At 37.1% G+C, this 15,298-nt stretch overlaps 2 protein-coding genes across 13 annotated transcripts; both read right to left on the reverse strand.

The window, feature by feature from the left end:
- Nucleotides 1–1,350: 1,350 nt before the first annotated feature.
- On the reverse strand, nt 1,351–9,011 carry LOC148719551 (separin-like). 12 transcript variants are annotated; one of them, XR_015994016.1, is made up of 14 exons: nt 8,871–9,011; nt 8,696–8,731; nt 7,857–8,061; nt 7,540–7,744; nt 6,973–7,118; nt 6,418–6,570; nt 6,153–6,320; nt 5,559–5,711; nt 5,124–5,194; nt 4,973–5,033; nt 4,417–4,506; nt 3,725–3,935; nt 3,343–3,426; nt 1,351–3,026 (listed from the first exon to the last, which is right to left on the reverse strand). XR_015994016.1 is itself a non-coding variant. In XM_088741132.1 (14 exons), the coding sequence occupies exons 4-14, from the start codon at nt 7,625–7,627 to the stop codon at nt 3,020–3,022; spliced, it is 1,059 nt and encodes a 352-aa protein (XP_088597258.1). In that variant the 5' UTR covers nt 7,628–7,744; nt 7,857–8,061; nt 8,696–8,731; nt 8,871–9,011; the 3' UTR covers nt 1,351–3,019. The 12 variants fall into 12 exon arrangements, 10 of the variants coding, with proteins under 10 accessions (XP_088597258.1, XP_088597256.1, XP_088597257.1 ...); XM_088741132.1 differs by having other exon boundaries at nt 3,823–3,935; nt 7,048–7,118; XM_088741130.1 differs by having other exon boundaries at nt 3,823–3,935; nt 5,613–5,711.
- Nucleotides 8,870–13,757, reverse strand: LOC148719552 (uncharacterized). The gene is made up of 6 exons (XM_088741149.1): nt 13,438–13,757; nt 12,494–12,577; nt 11,335–11,586; nt 10,218–10,374; nt 9,580–9,734; nt 8,870–9,056 (listed from the first exon to the last, which is right to left on the reverse strand). The coding sequence occupies exons 1-5, from the start codon at nt 13,513–13,515 to the stop codon at nt 9,661–9,663; spliced, it is 645 nt and encodes a 214-aa protein (XP_088597275.1). The 5' UTR covers nt 13,516–13,757; the 3' UTR covers nt 8,870–9,056; nt 9,580–9,660.
- Between the last annotated feature and the right edge of the window lie 1,541 nt (nt 13,758–15,298).

A 15,298-nucleotide genomic window follows, 5' to 3' on the forward strand; every position in this document is an offset into this window, starting at 1 on the left:
CAGTAAGCAATAGCAAATTATTTACCATACTAGTGCTGATTGTGTGGCAAAGAGGACAAGCATTGTGCAGAGTGTGTTTGGAAATGGTAGTGCATACAATTTTAATGCTGATAGAGCACTTAACTGTAGGCTACCATATGCAATAGGTGCTAAATCTACATGGGCTGAAAGTACCCGATCAGTTTAAGCAGAGCCAGTTTGTCATACTTTGTCCCACAATCCTGTTAAGTTGTACAGGAAAGAAACCCATTTGAAACAGAGAGGGACATTATCTTTTTTTTCCTGTTCTACTACAGCTCTTATTCTCTATCGCACTAACTTTTTTTTGAAATCATGTCAGTACCAACATATCCAAGGAATACATAACAAAATTTGCTTTGTCAAATAACAAACCAAGGTTACAGTTATTAACTGTTTGTAACCATTTTACCTTATTATATCATCAATTGGGAACAATTTGAGAAATGTGTCATCTGTATATTAATGTTTTACATTGGCAATTAAAGTTTAGCTTGCATATTAAGGGCATTTCTCTGATATCTGTACCAATTGTGAAAAAAATTGAAAAGGATACAATTCATAACAGAATGAATTCCAAGAAGGTACCTAATAATTTTAGTGTCAATATTTGTTTTAATAATTGAGCTTGAAATGATGATGATGGTGTTGTTGCCTCAATAAAGTGTAATTATTCATGTAAATATATAGTTCCAGGTTTCCTCTCAAATGTGTATTTTCATTAATTTTGTCGAAGTTAATGCAACAATATAAAAGCAACCCTTTTTTACTTAATTTTAAAGATCTAAAATGAGTTTCTCCTTGGAAATGCAAGTATTCTTGCTTGAGTGTCAACCTCGATTTTAAAGATATATCTTCATATGTAGCTGTGAAAATCAGGCAAATGTGCATTTTTGTTGATTGTTGAAAGGTTTGCTATGGTGAAAGAGAAGTAGTTTTCAAGCAAACTTCATGAAAACAAACGGGGAAAGGAAGAGGGGGACCAAACAAACAGAGAAAGCCCTTGGTTGACTTTTCAAACCCTTAAGAGTAATCAGCATCTAATATCTCCACACAGTGATACTGCCGAATCATTCATTAGGATCATGAGAATAAAGGAAATTATCTTCAACCTAAGATTTGATTGCTAAACAAAGGAAATGTATAGAGAGAAATGTGGAGAATACAGATACTGAAGTCAGGCTTGATGTTCTTGAATTACAATTTTTTAGAGTCCTGTTTTGTTTTCTCCAAGATGGGTATGGACACATTTCTGTGCATGTGAACAATGAAACAAAGTGCTCAACAATTGTAAAATATTAATTAGTATTATGTATCACATTTCATACTAAATAAAGAATTAAATTTGCCAGTTTATTTATGTTTTGCACTAACAGTACAAAATTAAATTTCTGGTAGTTTACCTGTCTGTTTTTAGATCTTTATTGATACAGGAAACACCCACTGAAATGGCTGTTTTCCATAGTCAATGCTGAGCTAACAAACTGCTTTAACCCTTTACAGGCATTAAATGGGATTTCACACAGAGCTTCCCCATTTTTGCCAGACATTTGAAAGGATGGCTGCCAAGGACTTTAAAAAACAGCATAAAACCAATCAGCAAGCCTTACCCTTAAAACCAAAGTCTATTTGTTCAATGGGTGAAAAACCATATCCAACAGATACATCGCAATTCAGTGTAGAATGGTTAACAAAACACACTCCACTACCCGCCCAGTAGAGATTTATTCTGTGAATAGTACTATCCAGCCTTTGAAAATCCAGGAGAGTTACTGTTGAGGTTTCAGGAGTGAAAGGGTTAATACTTATGCTTTAAGGCCAGTGACAGACCACCGAGGTGGCAACTTCTTGCAGTCATGCAATGATCGAAATGTTAATCAATAAAAAGAACTGTTTCAGTAGATCCTGAAAACAACCACCCTAAGTAACTTTGTGTATACATGTACTCGACACCTTGGCTATATTGGGCATGCTGTATCAAAATAGTGCAATGGCAAAAATAATACTGTTTGCTGAGCGGTAAAGAAATTATTAATCTGATCCCTTGGTGAAGATTATTGAACCACCTGGAATGACCAGTGGTAACGCTGAGGATGACTAATACCCCATTGACACCAAAGCCTAAACATGCTTTAAGGCTGTTTTGTTAAACATGGTTTAACACAACAGCTCCATAGAAGCTGCTCAAATCAATATTTGGTTAACTTCAAATGTGGCACATTGAAAATACAATTTAGGAATTGCTTGAATCTCGTGGAAAATTTAGTTTTTCAGTTCTCTGCTTCTGATTTTTATTTAGTTAAACCTGGTTTAACTAAACAAGTTTTCTGGTGTGAATGGGGTATAAGTTACAAAATGAATTCATCAAGTTGATGCACAAATGTTTCAACTGGCCTCAGATATGGGAATGCCTGTCTTTTTGAAGTTAACTACAGATGACATGGACCAAAATTTACTGTGTAAAAGTTTAGAAATTTTTTTTGTAACTTACACTACAGCAAGCACCTAAAAATTTGCTGACACCCTTTGATCAGAAGACCACTTTCCTTTCATTTTGCTTTTGACATGAATGGATGAATGGTATAGTAAATAATGGGGCCATTTGGCCCCATTTAGCCTCTATTAAAGGTATATCTGTTTGCATCAAGCCAAATTTCCAGACATGGGGAGTGAAAACCTAATCATTCGTGACATCTCCAAGTCACCTTTAACAGTACTTTTGTCTGCCATTCTCCACACCTAGGGCAACTAGTTTACAAATAAATTAGCATGGCAAAACAACCTATTCTTCCAGAATTGCCTCGCATTAAAATTGTGTCAACTAAAAAAATACCTAACATAAATAAACTATCTCAATGTTGATCTTCCTTCAGGAACTGGAACACAGATGAAAAGTCTAGCTTAGCACATCCTTTATTGCACATTATTCTATAAATTTGATGAGCAAGTGAACCCATTGGTGTAGGAGTGGTAGTAGCAGTTGCTGCACTTTGAGAAAGACCTAAGTCCTGTAACAAAAAACAAAACTTTTTTAGTGCTTTTTGTTGACAAGAACGATCCATTTCTGAATTCCAAACATTCATGCTTTGATAATAAGGCTTACTGCAAAACCTAATTCTCCCATCACTTGACCTTTACCCTCACTATGAAACAGAAGTATATTCAGTGTTTGTGGGCAAAACACTTTACTCTCACAGTGCCTCTCTTCACCCAGAAGGACAAATGGCTTCTGCCGAATTGTCAGGGGGGAGGGGTGAATGGTAATACTCCTAGTTGGCTGTGTGGGCCAATAGGCCCCTTACTGGAGCCTTTACAATAACTCACATGAACAGGTCATGGTCAGTTAAAGCACTCCTGAACTCTTCCTGTGTGGGAGCCTTTCCTGTGATACCTTGCCATCCATCTTCGCTGCAAGTGACAACAATTATTCATATAAGCTGGATTATACAAGCATTTTGATTGGTTCGTACTTGTGATCTATTAAAAAACAGGTGCAAGAGTAATGTCACCATCAACAACATTTTGCTTTCTTATCCTCTAAAACCATTACATGTTGCCAAAATGCCAAAATCAGTGACACACTTGGCTGGGCTTCCTGTGTCACTTTTTGTTCTTACTACATTTTGATGTCATCTGTGATCTATTACTAAACAGACACACAGCAACATTGAATCTATTTGTTCAGTTTATAATATATTGGTGTTACCTCTATCAACTTGTATAGCCTAGTTTAATATATAAGAAACACAACATCAGGTCTTTCTTCTGTTTCATTTGCTTCAATCGTTTGCTTGTGTTTTGTACCTTTCAAACCACTTCTGAAACATTTTCTGTATGTTGGGCAGGTTATTCTGAGGATTGAATGCATAGAATGTTTTCTCAGGATCAATCTCAGGCAACTGTCTTTGACACGATAACTATCAAGAAAAATGCAGAAAAAAATATTAACTGACAATGAATATCAAGGTATTAAAAGCTAAGAATCTGGCACAAAAGTTGTTGTGGTAGGCAACCACATTTCAAAAGACCTTCATTCTATTCAATCAATTGACAATTTTTCCTGTATGCTTACCTTGGCTAATAGATAATGAAATGACAAACACTTTTTTTGTATCAGATCACAACTTCTTTTCCTAAAATTACAAAACTATTATTGTAAGGGAGAATTATGCTCCAGAAACCAAATGAGCCAGTTCTTTACACAAGGTCTAACCCAAACCATGGTTTACACAATCAGTGGGCATCAGGGTTGATATAATTAATTAAAATAAATTTCTTTCCACTGTTGACAGCATAGCAGAGATAAAAATCAATATGGTTCTGGGAGAAAACATGACAGTTGTTTGAGAAACAAGTCAGGTCTTCAAACTTTCAAAGACCTCTTAATGGAATGTGTACCTGGAAAAAGAGAAATTGCAGAGATGGGACCCTTGTCACAGGTTGGTCAAACAGGATCGGTATGCTTTCCCATGGAAGATGCTGAATATCCTATGAATCATAAAATACAGATCAGTTTGATGTATAGATATGCCAGAAATTGACTCTGGTTTCAAATATTGTAGAAGAGTATGTCCCAATACTGAATGAGTTGATAAGTAAGATCTGCTACCACAATTTAGGCACACATCTTGCAATTACAGCATATGTGTGCATGCCCATAAATCTACTTTAGTGTCTGAACACTTTGAATATAATGGTGAGCAACCAGTACCCATTATACTAATGTTGCATATGACCACTTTTTAAACTAATATGGAATGTCAGTCCATTACAGATGCCTTTTCCCCCACCCTTGTGTTTGGCTAAGCTTTGATTCCTTAACAGTTCACCAACATCTATTTACAAAGAACCCACATATTGGTTGTTCAGTTTTCAGGTCTTCAGAGCTAGAGCTAGAATACATTTAATGGCTGATTACTAAACAAATGTAAGACCTAAAAAAGCTGGCTCTTACTTTTCCAAGAGTTAGGATTACAGGATGACGAGGAATGTTCTCTGCAGAGTGACCTCCAGACCTGAGAAGGAATTTTGTTGTCATCAATAATTTCTCGAGAGTACAAGTAATGAAGGTAAGAAAGAAAATTAACCTTTATGTTCCCTCAAACCTGTTTATGCAGCTTTTCTTGTCTGTATCTTCAAATAGCTTGTCAGTGAGGTTCTGAACTTCATCAAGTAGCTGAAACATGCAATGTGAGAGATCATGAAATGAGAGATGATTACTTAAGGGCCAAGGATGAGGAACCTCCCTTTGTCTCTAGTAGCTAAGACTAAACACATTCTCCTGTCAGGCAATTGACGATGATAAACCAATAGAGTGCAATTTTATCAAACACCAAATAATCAAAACAAAAATAATCACAACAGCTTATTGCAATACAGGTTGAGAAGAAAAAAACCAGAGGGTTGCTATGTCTGGGAAACACAAGTGGACCAAATTACAATTTAGTTAATGTAAGTAGTTGCTAAATCTGACTTAAGCCCTTCATTAGAGTGAAGAGTTAGCCCTATGCTTTGACAAAAGCAGTGAAATTCCAACTTACTCTAGACACTTGATTATGAATTCTTTGATTGCAACAAAATTTTCTTGTTCTTACTTTTTCAAAAGAAGTTAAGGTAGCATCCATGGCAGTAATTTCAATCAGTGCTTCAGCAGTTTCTTTTCTTGACAAGCAAAATGACGAATCTATGAGGACCTACAACAAACAAAGGACACTTAATAATAAAAATATTAATAATGACAATGGGATTTAGCTGGGGGCATTCCATGAGGTGGTTCTTCTTGTCCACTGGTTTAAAGTGAAATGTTGAAATGTTGGTTTTTGTGGAGGGAGGAAAACCAAGGAACCTGTATAAAAACCCTTGGAGCAAGGACATACCCACCCACATACCACATATGACACCAGGTCTGGGAATTGAACCTGTGGAACAGCAGGGAGGTGAGTGCTCTTGCCACTCAACCATCCCTAGTTTCCATTCGGTTACTATGCAAGGTTTTGCTACTTCAATTGTCATCTTTGGGTCAAGCACCAAAGATGGCACACAAATCATAACAAAGATTGATGGACAAAACATTTTTCATACAATCTGCCATCCTTATAACTCGGGAAACTCTGATTGATTCATGCACAACATACTTCAAGCAAATGATTATCAGGACAACATCCACACAGGATTGAAACTTTCTCTTCCAACTCTCTGGCAAAGGATGCTATTGATTCACAATACTCTTCATCAATAGGCTGACCAAGAGGAACTCCTCTCCATCTTCCAAGCCAAGAACCTTCAAGTTTCTCCAAAAGGTTCTAAAGAAATGACCATAATTATTACAATTTAGACTTTCAGTTATGTCATAGGAGAGGATACACATTCATGGCTCGTGAGAGTTGAAATGTTGATCACCTTCATTCTCCTGTCAAGCCTTGTCCTTAGTGTCCACCACTCGGTTGTGTTGTTAATATTCATGCTTTTGATGCTGTCATTCATTATGTCTGTAAATTCCTCCAATAATCCAGACTGGAACAGCTTTGAAAGATCCACAACAACTTTGTCTCCCTTTACAAAATAAGTTGTTTCAGTCAATAGTTAATTAGGTTAATTTACTTCGCCAACCCTGTTCTTGTGCTTTTATCATTACTTACAGACTTTCTAGTGGTTAAATGAGAAATTATCTACTAGTAAGCTCAGGTTATCCCCAGTGTTTTCTCAGATATCCAGACAGTTTGCTCAGACGTATTTCTAGTGATCTTCTAGAATAAAGAGGTATTGTGAGAATTCAGTGTTTTACCCAAAAACCCCTCATGGTGACCTTGGACAAAGCTTACACCTGCACTACAGAATCTCAACTGACTGTAAGCTACTACCTCCTCCAACATAGAGGTGAGAGGTCCACTCTCCCTAAATACAACAACAGAGTAACCGCAATATAACCAAGTTGTTACAAACACATCGACATACAGTGCAATCCTTGTTCTGTGCTTCTCCAGATGTTGTGTTAATCTTAACCACAGCAGGATCACAGTCAGCCCTTACCCTGCAGATCAGCAGTTCTCTGTCCTTGCTTACTGGATGTGTGAAGGTTTCCAAAGTGCAAACAGTCCACTCTAGAAAACAATAATTCTAATTTCTTACCTTGTCAATATCACACTATAGGATTATTGCCAAAAGTCATTATTTGCTCAACGTAACAAATTAAATTTCAGTTCTACTTGTCAAAGGAACTAAAAATTCATGGCAAATGTAATCATCAGTTCTATGTGTAGCATGAGCGGAAGAATTGGGAAGAGTCAAATGAGGTGGTCTGGTAACAAAAAGTTTTTAACAAAGTCATTTTGCTTAAAGAATTATGTTAAATTAGTGATAATTACATTTCGCTAGAAAAAAATATTCTCCTGTTATAAGAGTCACACTGTTCTACAAACCAATCCTGAGAAAGTTGAACAGTTAAACACTTTCTTTGAAGCTGGTTTGGCTGCATAACACAGCTGAAAGCTCGCTATTGCTTGTAAAATAACTATAATGTACCTTTAGGCATGTTCTGCAATAGGGAAATTTCTTCAGGAGTGAAGAGACCGTGTTTGTATCTCTCAGTTGCACACAAGGAAAACTTCATGATGTTTCAAGTCTTGACCAGGGCAGCCAGTTTTTGGTGAGCAGTATTAGTTGAAGAGTCATCAAGTGACAAGGAGGAAAGACGTTCTGCAAGCTTCACCAGATCTCCTTTGTTTTCCTAACAGACAAAAAGGAAATAACAAAATAAAGAGAAATCTACTTGTAGATTTATTAAGTTCCCTGCTCTGGCATCCCATGTTCTAGTTCCCTGTTAACATCCCATGTCTTACAGTAGTTCCCTGTTCTGGCATCCATGTTCTAGTTCCCTGTTCTGTAATCCCCTGTTCTGGCAGCCATGTTCTAGTTCCTTCTTCTGGCATCAAAGGTTCTAGTTCCTTGTTTTTGCATCCCATATAAAGGAGCAGATAAACTTTGAGTCACTCAGTGCCACAGTAATTGGGGATACCAGTAAACACGGAGAGTTGTGTGCCATGTCTAAGAGGTAAAAGCATCCAACTGGCTTTCACAAGGTCACGAAAAATCTCTCTCTTTTGTATACATAACAAATAGAAGTCTATCAAATGCAACAGTAGCTACAAGTACTCACAAGCAAAGGTGTTATCATATATACCAAAGGTTTAGAAAAATCCTTTGCTATTCTCCTAAAATAACAAAACCACAGGGATTCAATTGAAAATATCCCTGGTCACTAGTCAGTGAAGTCATCTTTAATTAATTTGAGTTGAAACTTCAACTTAAATTAACAAAAAGGATGTAAACTTTGCCATTATCTTTGTAGTCTAGATGAGTCTTCTAAAAACTAGTTCCAAATTAATCTTTAGAGGTAAACAATTCCCCTTTGGCATCTTTACTATAGCTAAGACATCTTGCTCTATGGGGACATAAGAAGTTGAAATGAAATTTGTTTATACATTTGCCGTAATTGCAAAAAAAAAAAAAAAGAAAAAATCTGAAAAATAACTGTTTTGCTGGTTTGGACAAGGCAAATTTACCAATTACCAGCAGATTAATTCAATGTTGAATTCACATCAGGGGAATAAAACAAAAGAAATTAACCCTTCATTTTCAGCACAACTTCATGTTCAGCAAACAATTTTTAAGATCTTACTTTATTCTCTTTCCTGTTCTGGTAACAGCTTGATGTCTAAGAGTAACAGACAAGGACAGTTAATATTATCCTCAAAATTCTCTCATCTAAAATTTTGGATTGATGCTCCTTGACTTTCTGATCTAGTGTGGGTCCAAAAGTTTAACAGAGCTTTTACTAAACATTAATAAATCACCTGTATGGTAGGCAAAATTGCCTTGCTAGTGCAACACCATCCACAAACTGCCTCAAAGCTTCCCTCACAGCTCCCTGATGAGCATACAGCTGACCAACTTGTAACAGGGATGAGAGCAAGTCATTTAGGATTGACTAACTAGAAAGGTTTTGGCCAGAACTTTAATTTCTGATGTGGCTAGCAAATCTGCACAAACAAAAGGAATAGATGCCAAAATATGTGATTAAAAGTTTAATAATAAAACAGAAGAAAACTCTCCCATGTTTCAGGCCAGTTTGATTGCACTTTTCTCTATATTTTAATCAGGATAATAACACATCCAATTACAAGCACAACTCTATCTCAAAGCCTGAATTAGGATTGCAAGGTATTGCCAACCACATGATTTAGGTATATATTATCAGGGGCTTCATTAATGTTTTCTGCAGGAGGGAAACTGGTTTTCACAGGCGGGCAAAACTCTTTGAACTGAACTTCTTTATAAGATAAACTTTCCTCCAGACCGTCAAATCAGGTGGGCAAAACCGTCCTCACAACCAGTCAATTTGCCCGGTGCCTGGCCCTTAATGAAACCCCTGTATTATCCCAGTCATCAGAACACATTGTCCCTAGTAGAAGCTCATAGAAATCAGGGGCACTACTTTGCAAGCAGGGCTCTGCAGAATTGTGTCAAGAATAAAAGGAAACAAAAATTCCTCAATCACCTTACCCAACAAATTTTCCTTTTGCTTGTGTGTCTGTTTGCCAGTACAAAACGCATCTAAACCAAAGATTTCTTCAGCCATTTGTGTTAGTTTATGAAGTGCATCCATAGCCCATTCCAGGAGTCAGTGAACCAAGTAGAGGATCTCAACAATGATAATACTAAAAAAAATAACTGTCACCTGGGAATTACTCATAAACTCATGAATTGATTCACTGATCAAAAATTATCTGGTTGAACAGACTGTTTTGTTGGTACTAAGTCTGCCTAAATTTTCACAGGTCACTTGGCGACGGTTTATGAAAACAATGAAATAAAAAATCAATATTGGGGAGCTGGGATTGGGCGGTGGTGAGGTCACTCGCCTCCCATTAGTTCAATTCTTGGACCTGGTGTCACATGTGGGTTGAGTTTGTTGTTAGTTTTCTTCCTTGCTCCAAGGATCTTTCTAAAGGTCTCCAAAAACAAACACTCCAAATTCCAATTAGACCTAGTATCAGTGGACAAGAAGAGCCATCTTATGGAATATCCACTGCTAAATTCCCATTTCCATTATGAAAAAGTTACTGAGAAAAAGTTACTGTGGAGAAGAGTAGATCTAAGTTTTGGAAAGAGGAATTTCCAAAGAAGAAGAGTGAACTTACCAACTGTTATCTTAAATTTGTGGATTGTGGGTGGGAGCATTGCATATTCGCAGCAAATTGATTTCCATCTGGCTTTCAACAGGTGGGACTTGTAACTCTTGTGTGTGAAGACTTCACTCTGCAGTGCTTCCTTCAGGGAGACCTCCCCTTCCGCATACTCAACATTAATCAATGAAAACCACGACTGACACACACATCACAAACTGAACAATCCCGTGTTTACACGTACTGACTATTATAGACCTGTTTAATTGGTATTTCCTCCTATACCGTATATTGTATAATATACATGAAAAAATTTCTCAGGTCTGATTGGTTAAGATGAGCGCAGTTTTCAGTTAATTCAGTGCAGAAGAGAGTTAATTCAGTACAGAAGAGGGTTAATTCAGTGCAAAGAAAGAAACAAACCAGACATTCTGATTGGTCAGAATAATTGGTCAATGTCAATGTCAAGGTCAATGTCACTTGCAGGATTTCAATAAATTATTTTTGCATGTGATGCATGCGCTTTTCTTCCGCGTAGTTATGAGAAGCTACCTCGTATTTTTTCATGTATATTATTAATACATAATCACATGATTTTCTCGTGCAATTTGGAATAAATAATCACTTGTAAATGTTTTCAAAGATCACAAATTGCACTCACCCTATGGGCTCATGAAATTTTGTTAGTCTTTGAAAAAATTTACTCGTGCTTATTTATTCCAAATTGCACTCAAAATCATGTGATTACTATACAAATTGGATTTCCCTGCTGCTCTCAGAGGCTAGCTGGCCCACAGTTTCCTTGCCTAAAGCTATTCCAAGTTCTTCAGCACAAAGAAAAATCACCAACATGGAGCTAGAGTACCACGTATACATGTATGCCTGCATGATGAATGCTTGTTTAACCCTTTGACTCCCATGTCAGAGACCAAGACAGGAATTCTCCTTACAACATCAGTACAATGTCAAGCAGACAAGTGAGGAGAATAAAGAAAAAAATCAATTGTAGAGGATTATTTAGTTAATCCAATACCAAATTTTCCAAACTTACATCACGAGAAGTGTTTGGCAGACAGTAAGTAGAGTTAGTTAAAGCAGTGATAGGGTTAATAATGATTTTGATTTTTCATACCTTTCCTGTGACTAGCAAATAGTGACTCTTGGCCAACAAGAACTGAACCCATGAAGTACTGCAGGGCTCAAATCTATCAACCAGGTTACTTGTATGAGACAGAATAATTGAAGCATGTGACAAGTCCAGAATGTCACACAATGAGTGAACAGCATCACTTAGGGCACACAATCCATTATCCAGCATATCTTTGGTACCAACTGATTGGGATATACTGGCAGCCATGCAAAGAGCACTAGCTTTTTTTAAGGGCTGCAAGAAAACAATTCATTCATTGAATGAATAAAGGGGGTAAGATTCTGATGGGAAACTGTTGTAAATTAAAATAGTAAATAGTCTTTATTTCACTGATAAAATACATATCAAGTGTTACATATAAAGTGTCATGGGCTAAAATGTGTATTAATTACTTACAGCTAAGTTATGCTTAAAACCAAGTCTATTAATAAAAGCATTTTTAAAACGCTCAGTATTACAAAGCGGATATAAATTATTGGCTTAACTTGCCTAAGCCTAAGGGTAGCAGAGTTAATCCTGCCAAGGGAGTGGTGCAATGGAAGATGTTCCCACACGCTTAATTTTTTGAAGATACCCATATGTTGTGCTGCATCAGATGGGGCAGATGGGGGGGGGGAGTTATAAGTACATATAATTTGGTTTCATCAGCTGAGTTGATAATGTACATGCCAATCGGATGCTGAAAACAATTTCTGAAGCTGATGTTTCAAGTATTAACCCTTCACCATTTGCTCTGATAAAGGGCTTAACCTTGGAATATCAGCTTTAGAAATTCTTTGCTGCGGCCAATTAATATTTATTAACCCAGTTGATACAACCAAATTATCTTGTAATAACCTCCAACAATGCAGAACCTACATTATTCATTACACCACTGATAACAAAGGCAAGGATCCTCACTGTATAAAATTTACCAGTCGAGATAAAAAAGACCTGACTGGAGAAAATCATTCTTTTCTGTTGAGTGATAGCCTTTTCCTTCAAATACTTAAATCTCTTAAAACTGCTGTCATTTCTTGTACCGAAACATTTTTTTTAACATTTCTATTGCCATGGTCATGTTGTGACAGGACTGCATGAACAGTTAATTGCCTGTGGGAAATCCAAATCGTCACCAATGAAAGTACGTAGCAGGTTTCACCTGTTTTAAAAGCCCAAACATTTCAGCAGTGATAAGCAAGTAATGATATGTCTCTTCAGGATTAATAAGATGGTCCAGGTCAACCTAGAACATAAAAAAAAAATTCAGTGAGAATAACATTCATGCAAGATTAAATGTATTGTATACAGTGGGAGATGCAGTAACCCAATGGTTAGTATGCTGCACTGCGGGTCAAGAGGTCTGGGTTTGAGAACTGGCTGGGTCATTTTGCTGTGTCCACTTGGGCAAAACACAGCTTTCTTTTCTATCACGTGCCTCTCTGTAACCAGGAGTACAGATAAAAAGCCTGCCAAGTGATAAAATGCTGGGGGAAGGGAATAACCTTGCAATGGACTAGCATCCCATCTTGGGGGAGTAGTAATACGCCTAGTTGCTTAGCCCTTTAACTCCCAGAAATGATTTAAACATGTATCTTCTCCCTTTAAAGCCCATACATGATTCAACAGGTAATGAGAATACTTGAACTTATCATGTAGAAGTTGTTCTCTTGATCTAACACCAAATTCTTATAACTTATTTACAAGGAAATGTGCAGCAGCTAGAGGGGAGAATTAGTGATTAGGTCTTGGGATTTAAAGGGTGAATTCAATGGAAACCAGGATAACCTCGGGCTGGGTGGGCACTCTGTTTGAGTGCAGACTTAGCACAGCATTTAAATTTTAGTAATCCATAAATCTTTAATGGCACATCTTTCAAATTGTTTAAGTACCTATCGTAAAACGTCTGAAAGTATCAAAAGCTGATACCTATTTAGTTCTCGCAACAAATTCCCCATGAAAGAAAACTGTTCTTGGAATTTTACAGTTTCACTTGTTTTCAAATAAAGAATTCTCACTGCCAGTGAAAAAATATTAATGTTTTGGAAATTAAAGTAAAAAAATATATTACATAGCCCTAAAATGCTTTTTCCAGGAAACATTTACCTTTCCACTGGTGTCTTGTTGCAGTGATTTGGTCCTTAGTGACGTCCACATTTCCAAAGCTGCACAAAGTGATTCCATAAATGGTTGCTCCAGGCAGATATCTTCTATCTGAAAAGTTACACCAACATTTCATTTGACAGTCTGATATTTTGAGGGAATGAGGTGCTTTTGGGGATGCACCGGAGGTGCAATGTCAGGGCCCCTTTCCCTTCTGCACGGTCCTCCATGTACACGTACAGGTACAGTATGTTGTTGTTGTAGAAAAACTGACTACAAAATTCATGTCTATTGTAAAACAGGCACATGACATTTCATCAAAGACAACAATTTGTTCCTGAAAATGTGTTGAACAAATTAACAAGGAACAATATAAAATCTGTATAAGTAATGTTCACTCTAGACTTCAAATTAACTGAAATCAACTTCTTGCCCCAGTGCGTCTCTTTGTTGGAGGCACACTCAGTGGCCTAACAGATAGCCTGCAGCCAGCACGACCTCAAGAAATCCAAATTTGAGACCTGGGTGGGTCATCAAATTGTCAGATCAGATCTTAATCAAAAAAGTTTCCAGTACTTTCCTCTTCTCCTTGATAACTGTCAGAAAGCTCTGGCCTTGCTGAAGTTGCTCTCTCATTTACTGCATCTTTGTGCTCAAGCAAAGCCTGCCATAAATATGCAGCACCAAGTCTATCCAGCAAACGTGAATGCATGTTTTTCTCCTCATCCTGACTATCTGTTGAGTCCAATAACTGCTCTAGAGTCTCCCCAGCTTCTTGACAGTACTGCGGTGCAGATCTAAAGAAACTCAGCTACTATTAGTGTCGAGCCCTGCAGTGTCTGCTCATCGCAGGTCTAGGTTTCTTTTGATGCAGATTTGATGTACTTGAAAGGGATCAATTTTTTTTGTCCCTGCCCATCAAGGTGTCTGCTGAGTAAAGATTCATTTTAATAAAAGTAACTGACAGTTTGAATGACCAACTTTGTCCTTTCAATAAGAAGATGATAAAAATTCTTCACAATTAATAGGAGACTTGGTCAATCCATGGTTACCATGCTGAACTCCAATTTAAGAGGACTGTTTTGGAGTCCTAACCAAGGCCACTGTGTTTTGTTCTCAGGCAACCCACTCTAGTTTCATACTGACCCTTTCCAACCATGAGTATGGATTGGTAATAGCAACTTAAATGCTGTGGATTTACAAGCAAGGGCTCGAAATTAATGGTAACCCATTAACCAATGGTTAGTAATTTTCAACGTTTGGTTACTAAAAATTTGTCCAACTAACCCGACATGGTGAGTAACATTTTCTAACATATTTAAACATCAGTAGACCTCAGGGCAAAGAGCACGTAGGCCCGACTCTCAGAGGAATACTTAGAATACTCAAGTTGTTAAGTCAACTTTAACTCTTTTTAGAGAATGCTGTAGATGTACTGTTCTTGACTAATCATGGTAAACAAGAGGGAAATAAAATAGGTGGATAATTGTCTACGTTTTTGAGGTCACTATGCAATTTCAGCTACTCTTTAATTTGTCCTAGTTGTTATTATCAAAATGTTCAATATTTGAGATATCGTAACTTGTGAGCTTGGATACCAAACTTTATTATTTGGTTAGTAAAAAAGATGTCTACTAACCCGAAGGGTTAGTGATCCAAAAATTAAATTGGAGCCCTGCCTGCCATTGACTAACATCCTGTCCAACAGCACTAGGCCTTTCAGGCTGGTAGCTAAGAAGTTAGGCTACTGGCTGAAATTTCAAGTGAGGTGGCTCAAAGGCGGTGAACAATTGTAAGTATACAATGAAATGTATGAAGTTCATATATTTTGAACTGCGGTATTAGATACGCATGATGCACAATC

Source organism: Stylophora pistillata, chromosome 12 (assembly GCF_964205215.1).
Source record: "Stylophora pistillata chromosome 12, jaStyPist1.2, whole genome shotgun sequence".
In the NCBI taxonomy this organism is placed as follows: domain Eukaryota; kingdom Metazoa; phylum Cnidaria; class Anthozoa; order Scleractinia; family Pocilloporidae; genus Stylophora; species Stylophora pistillata.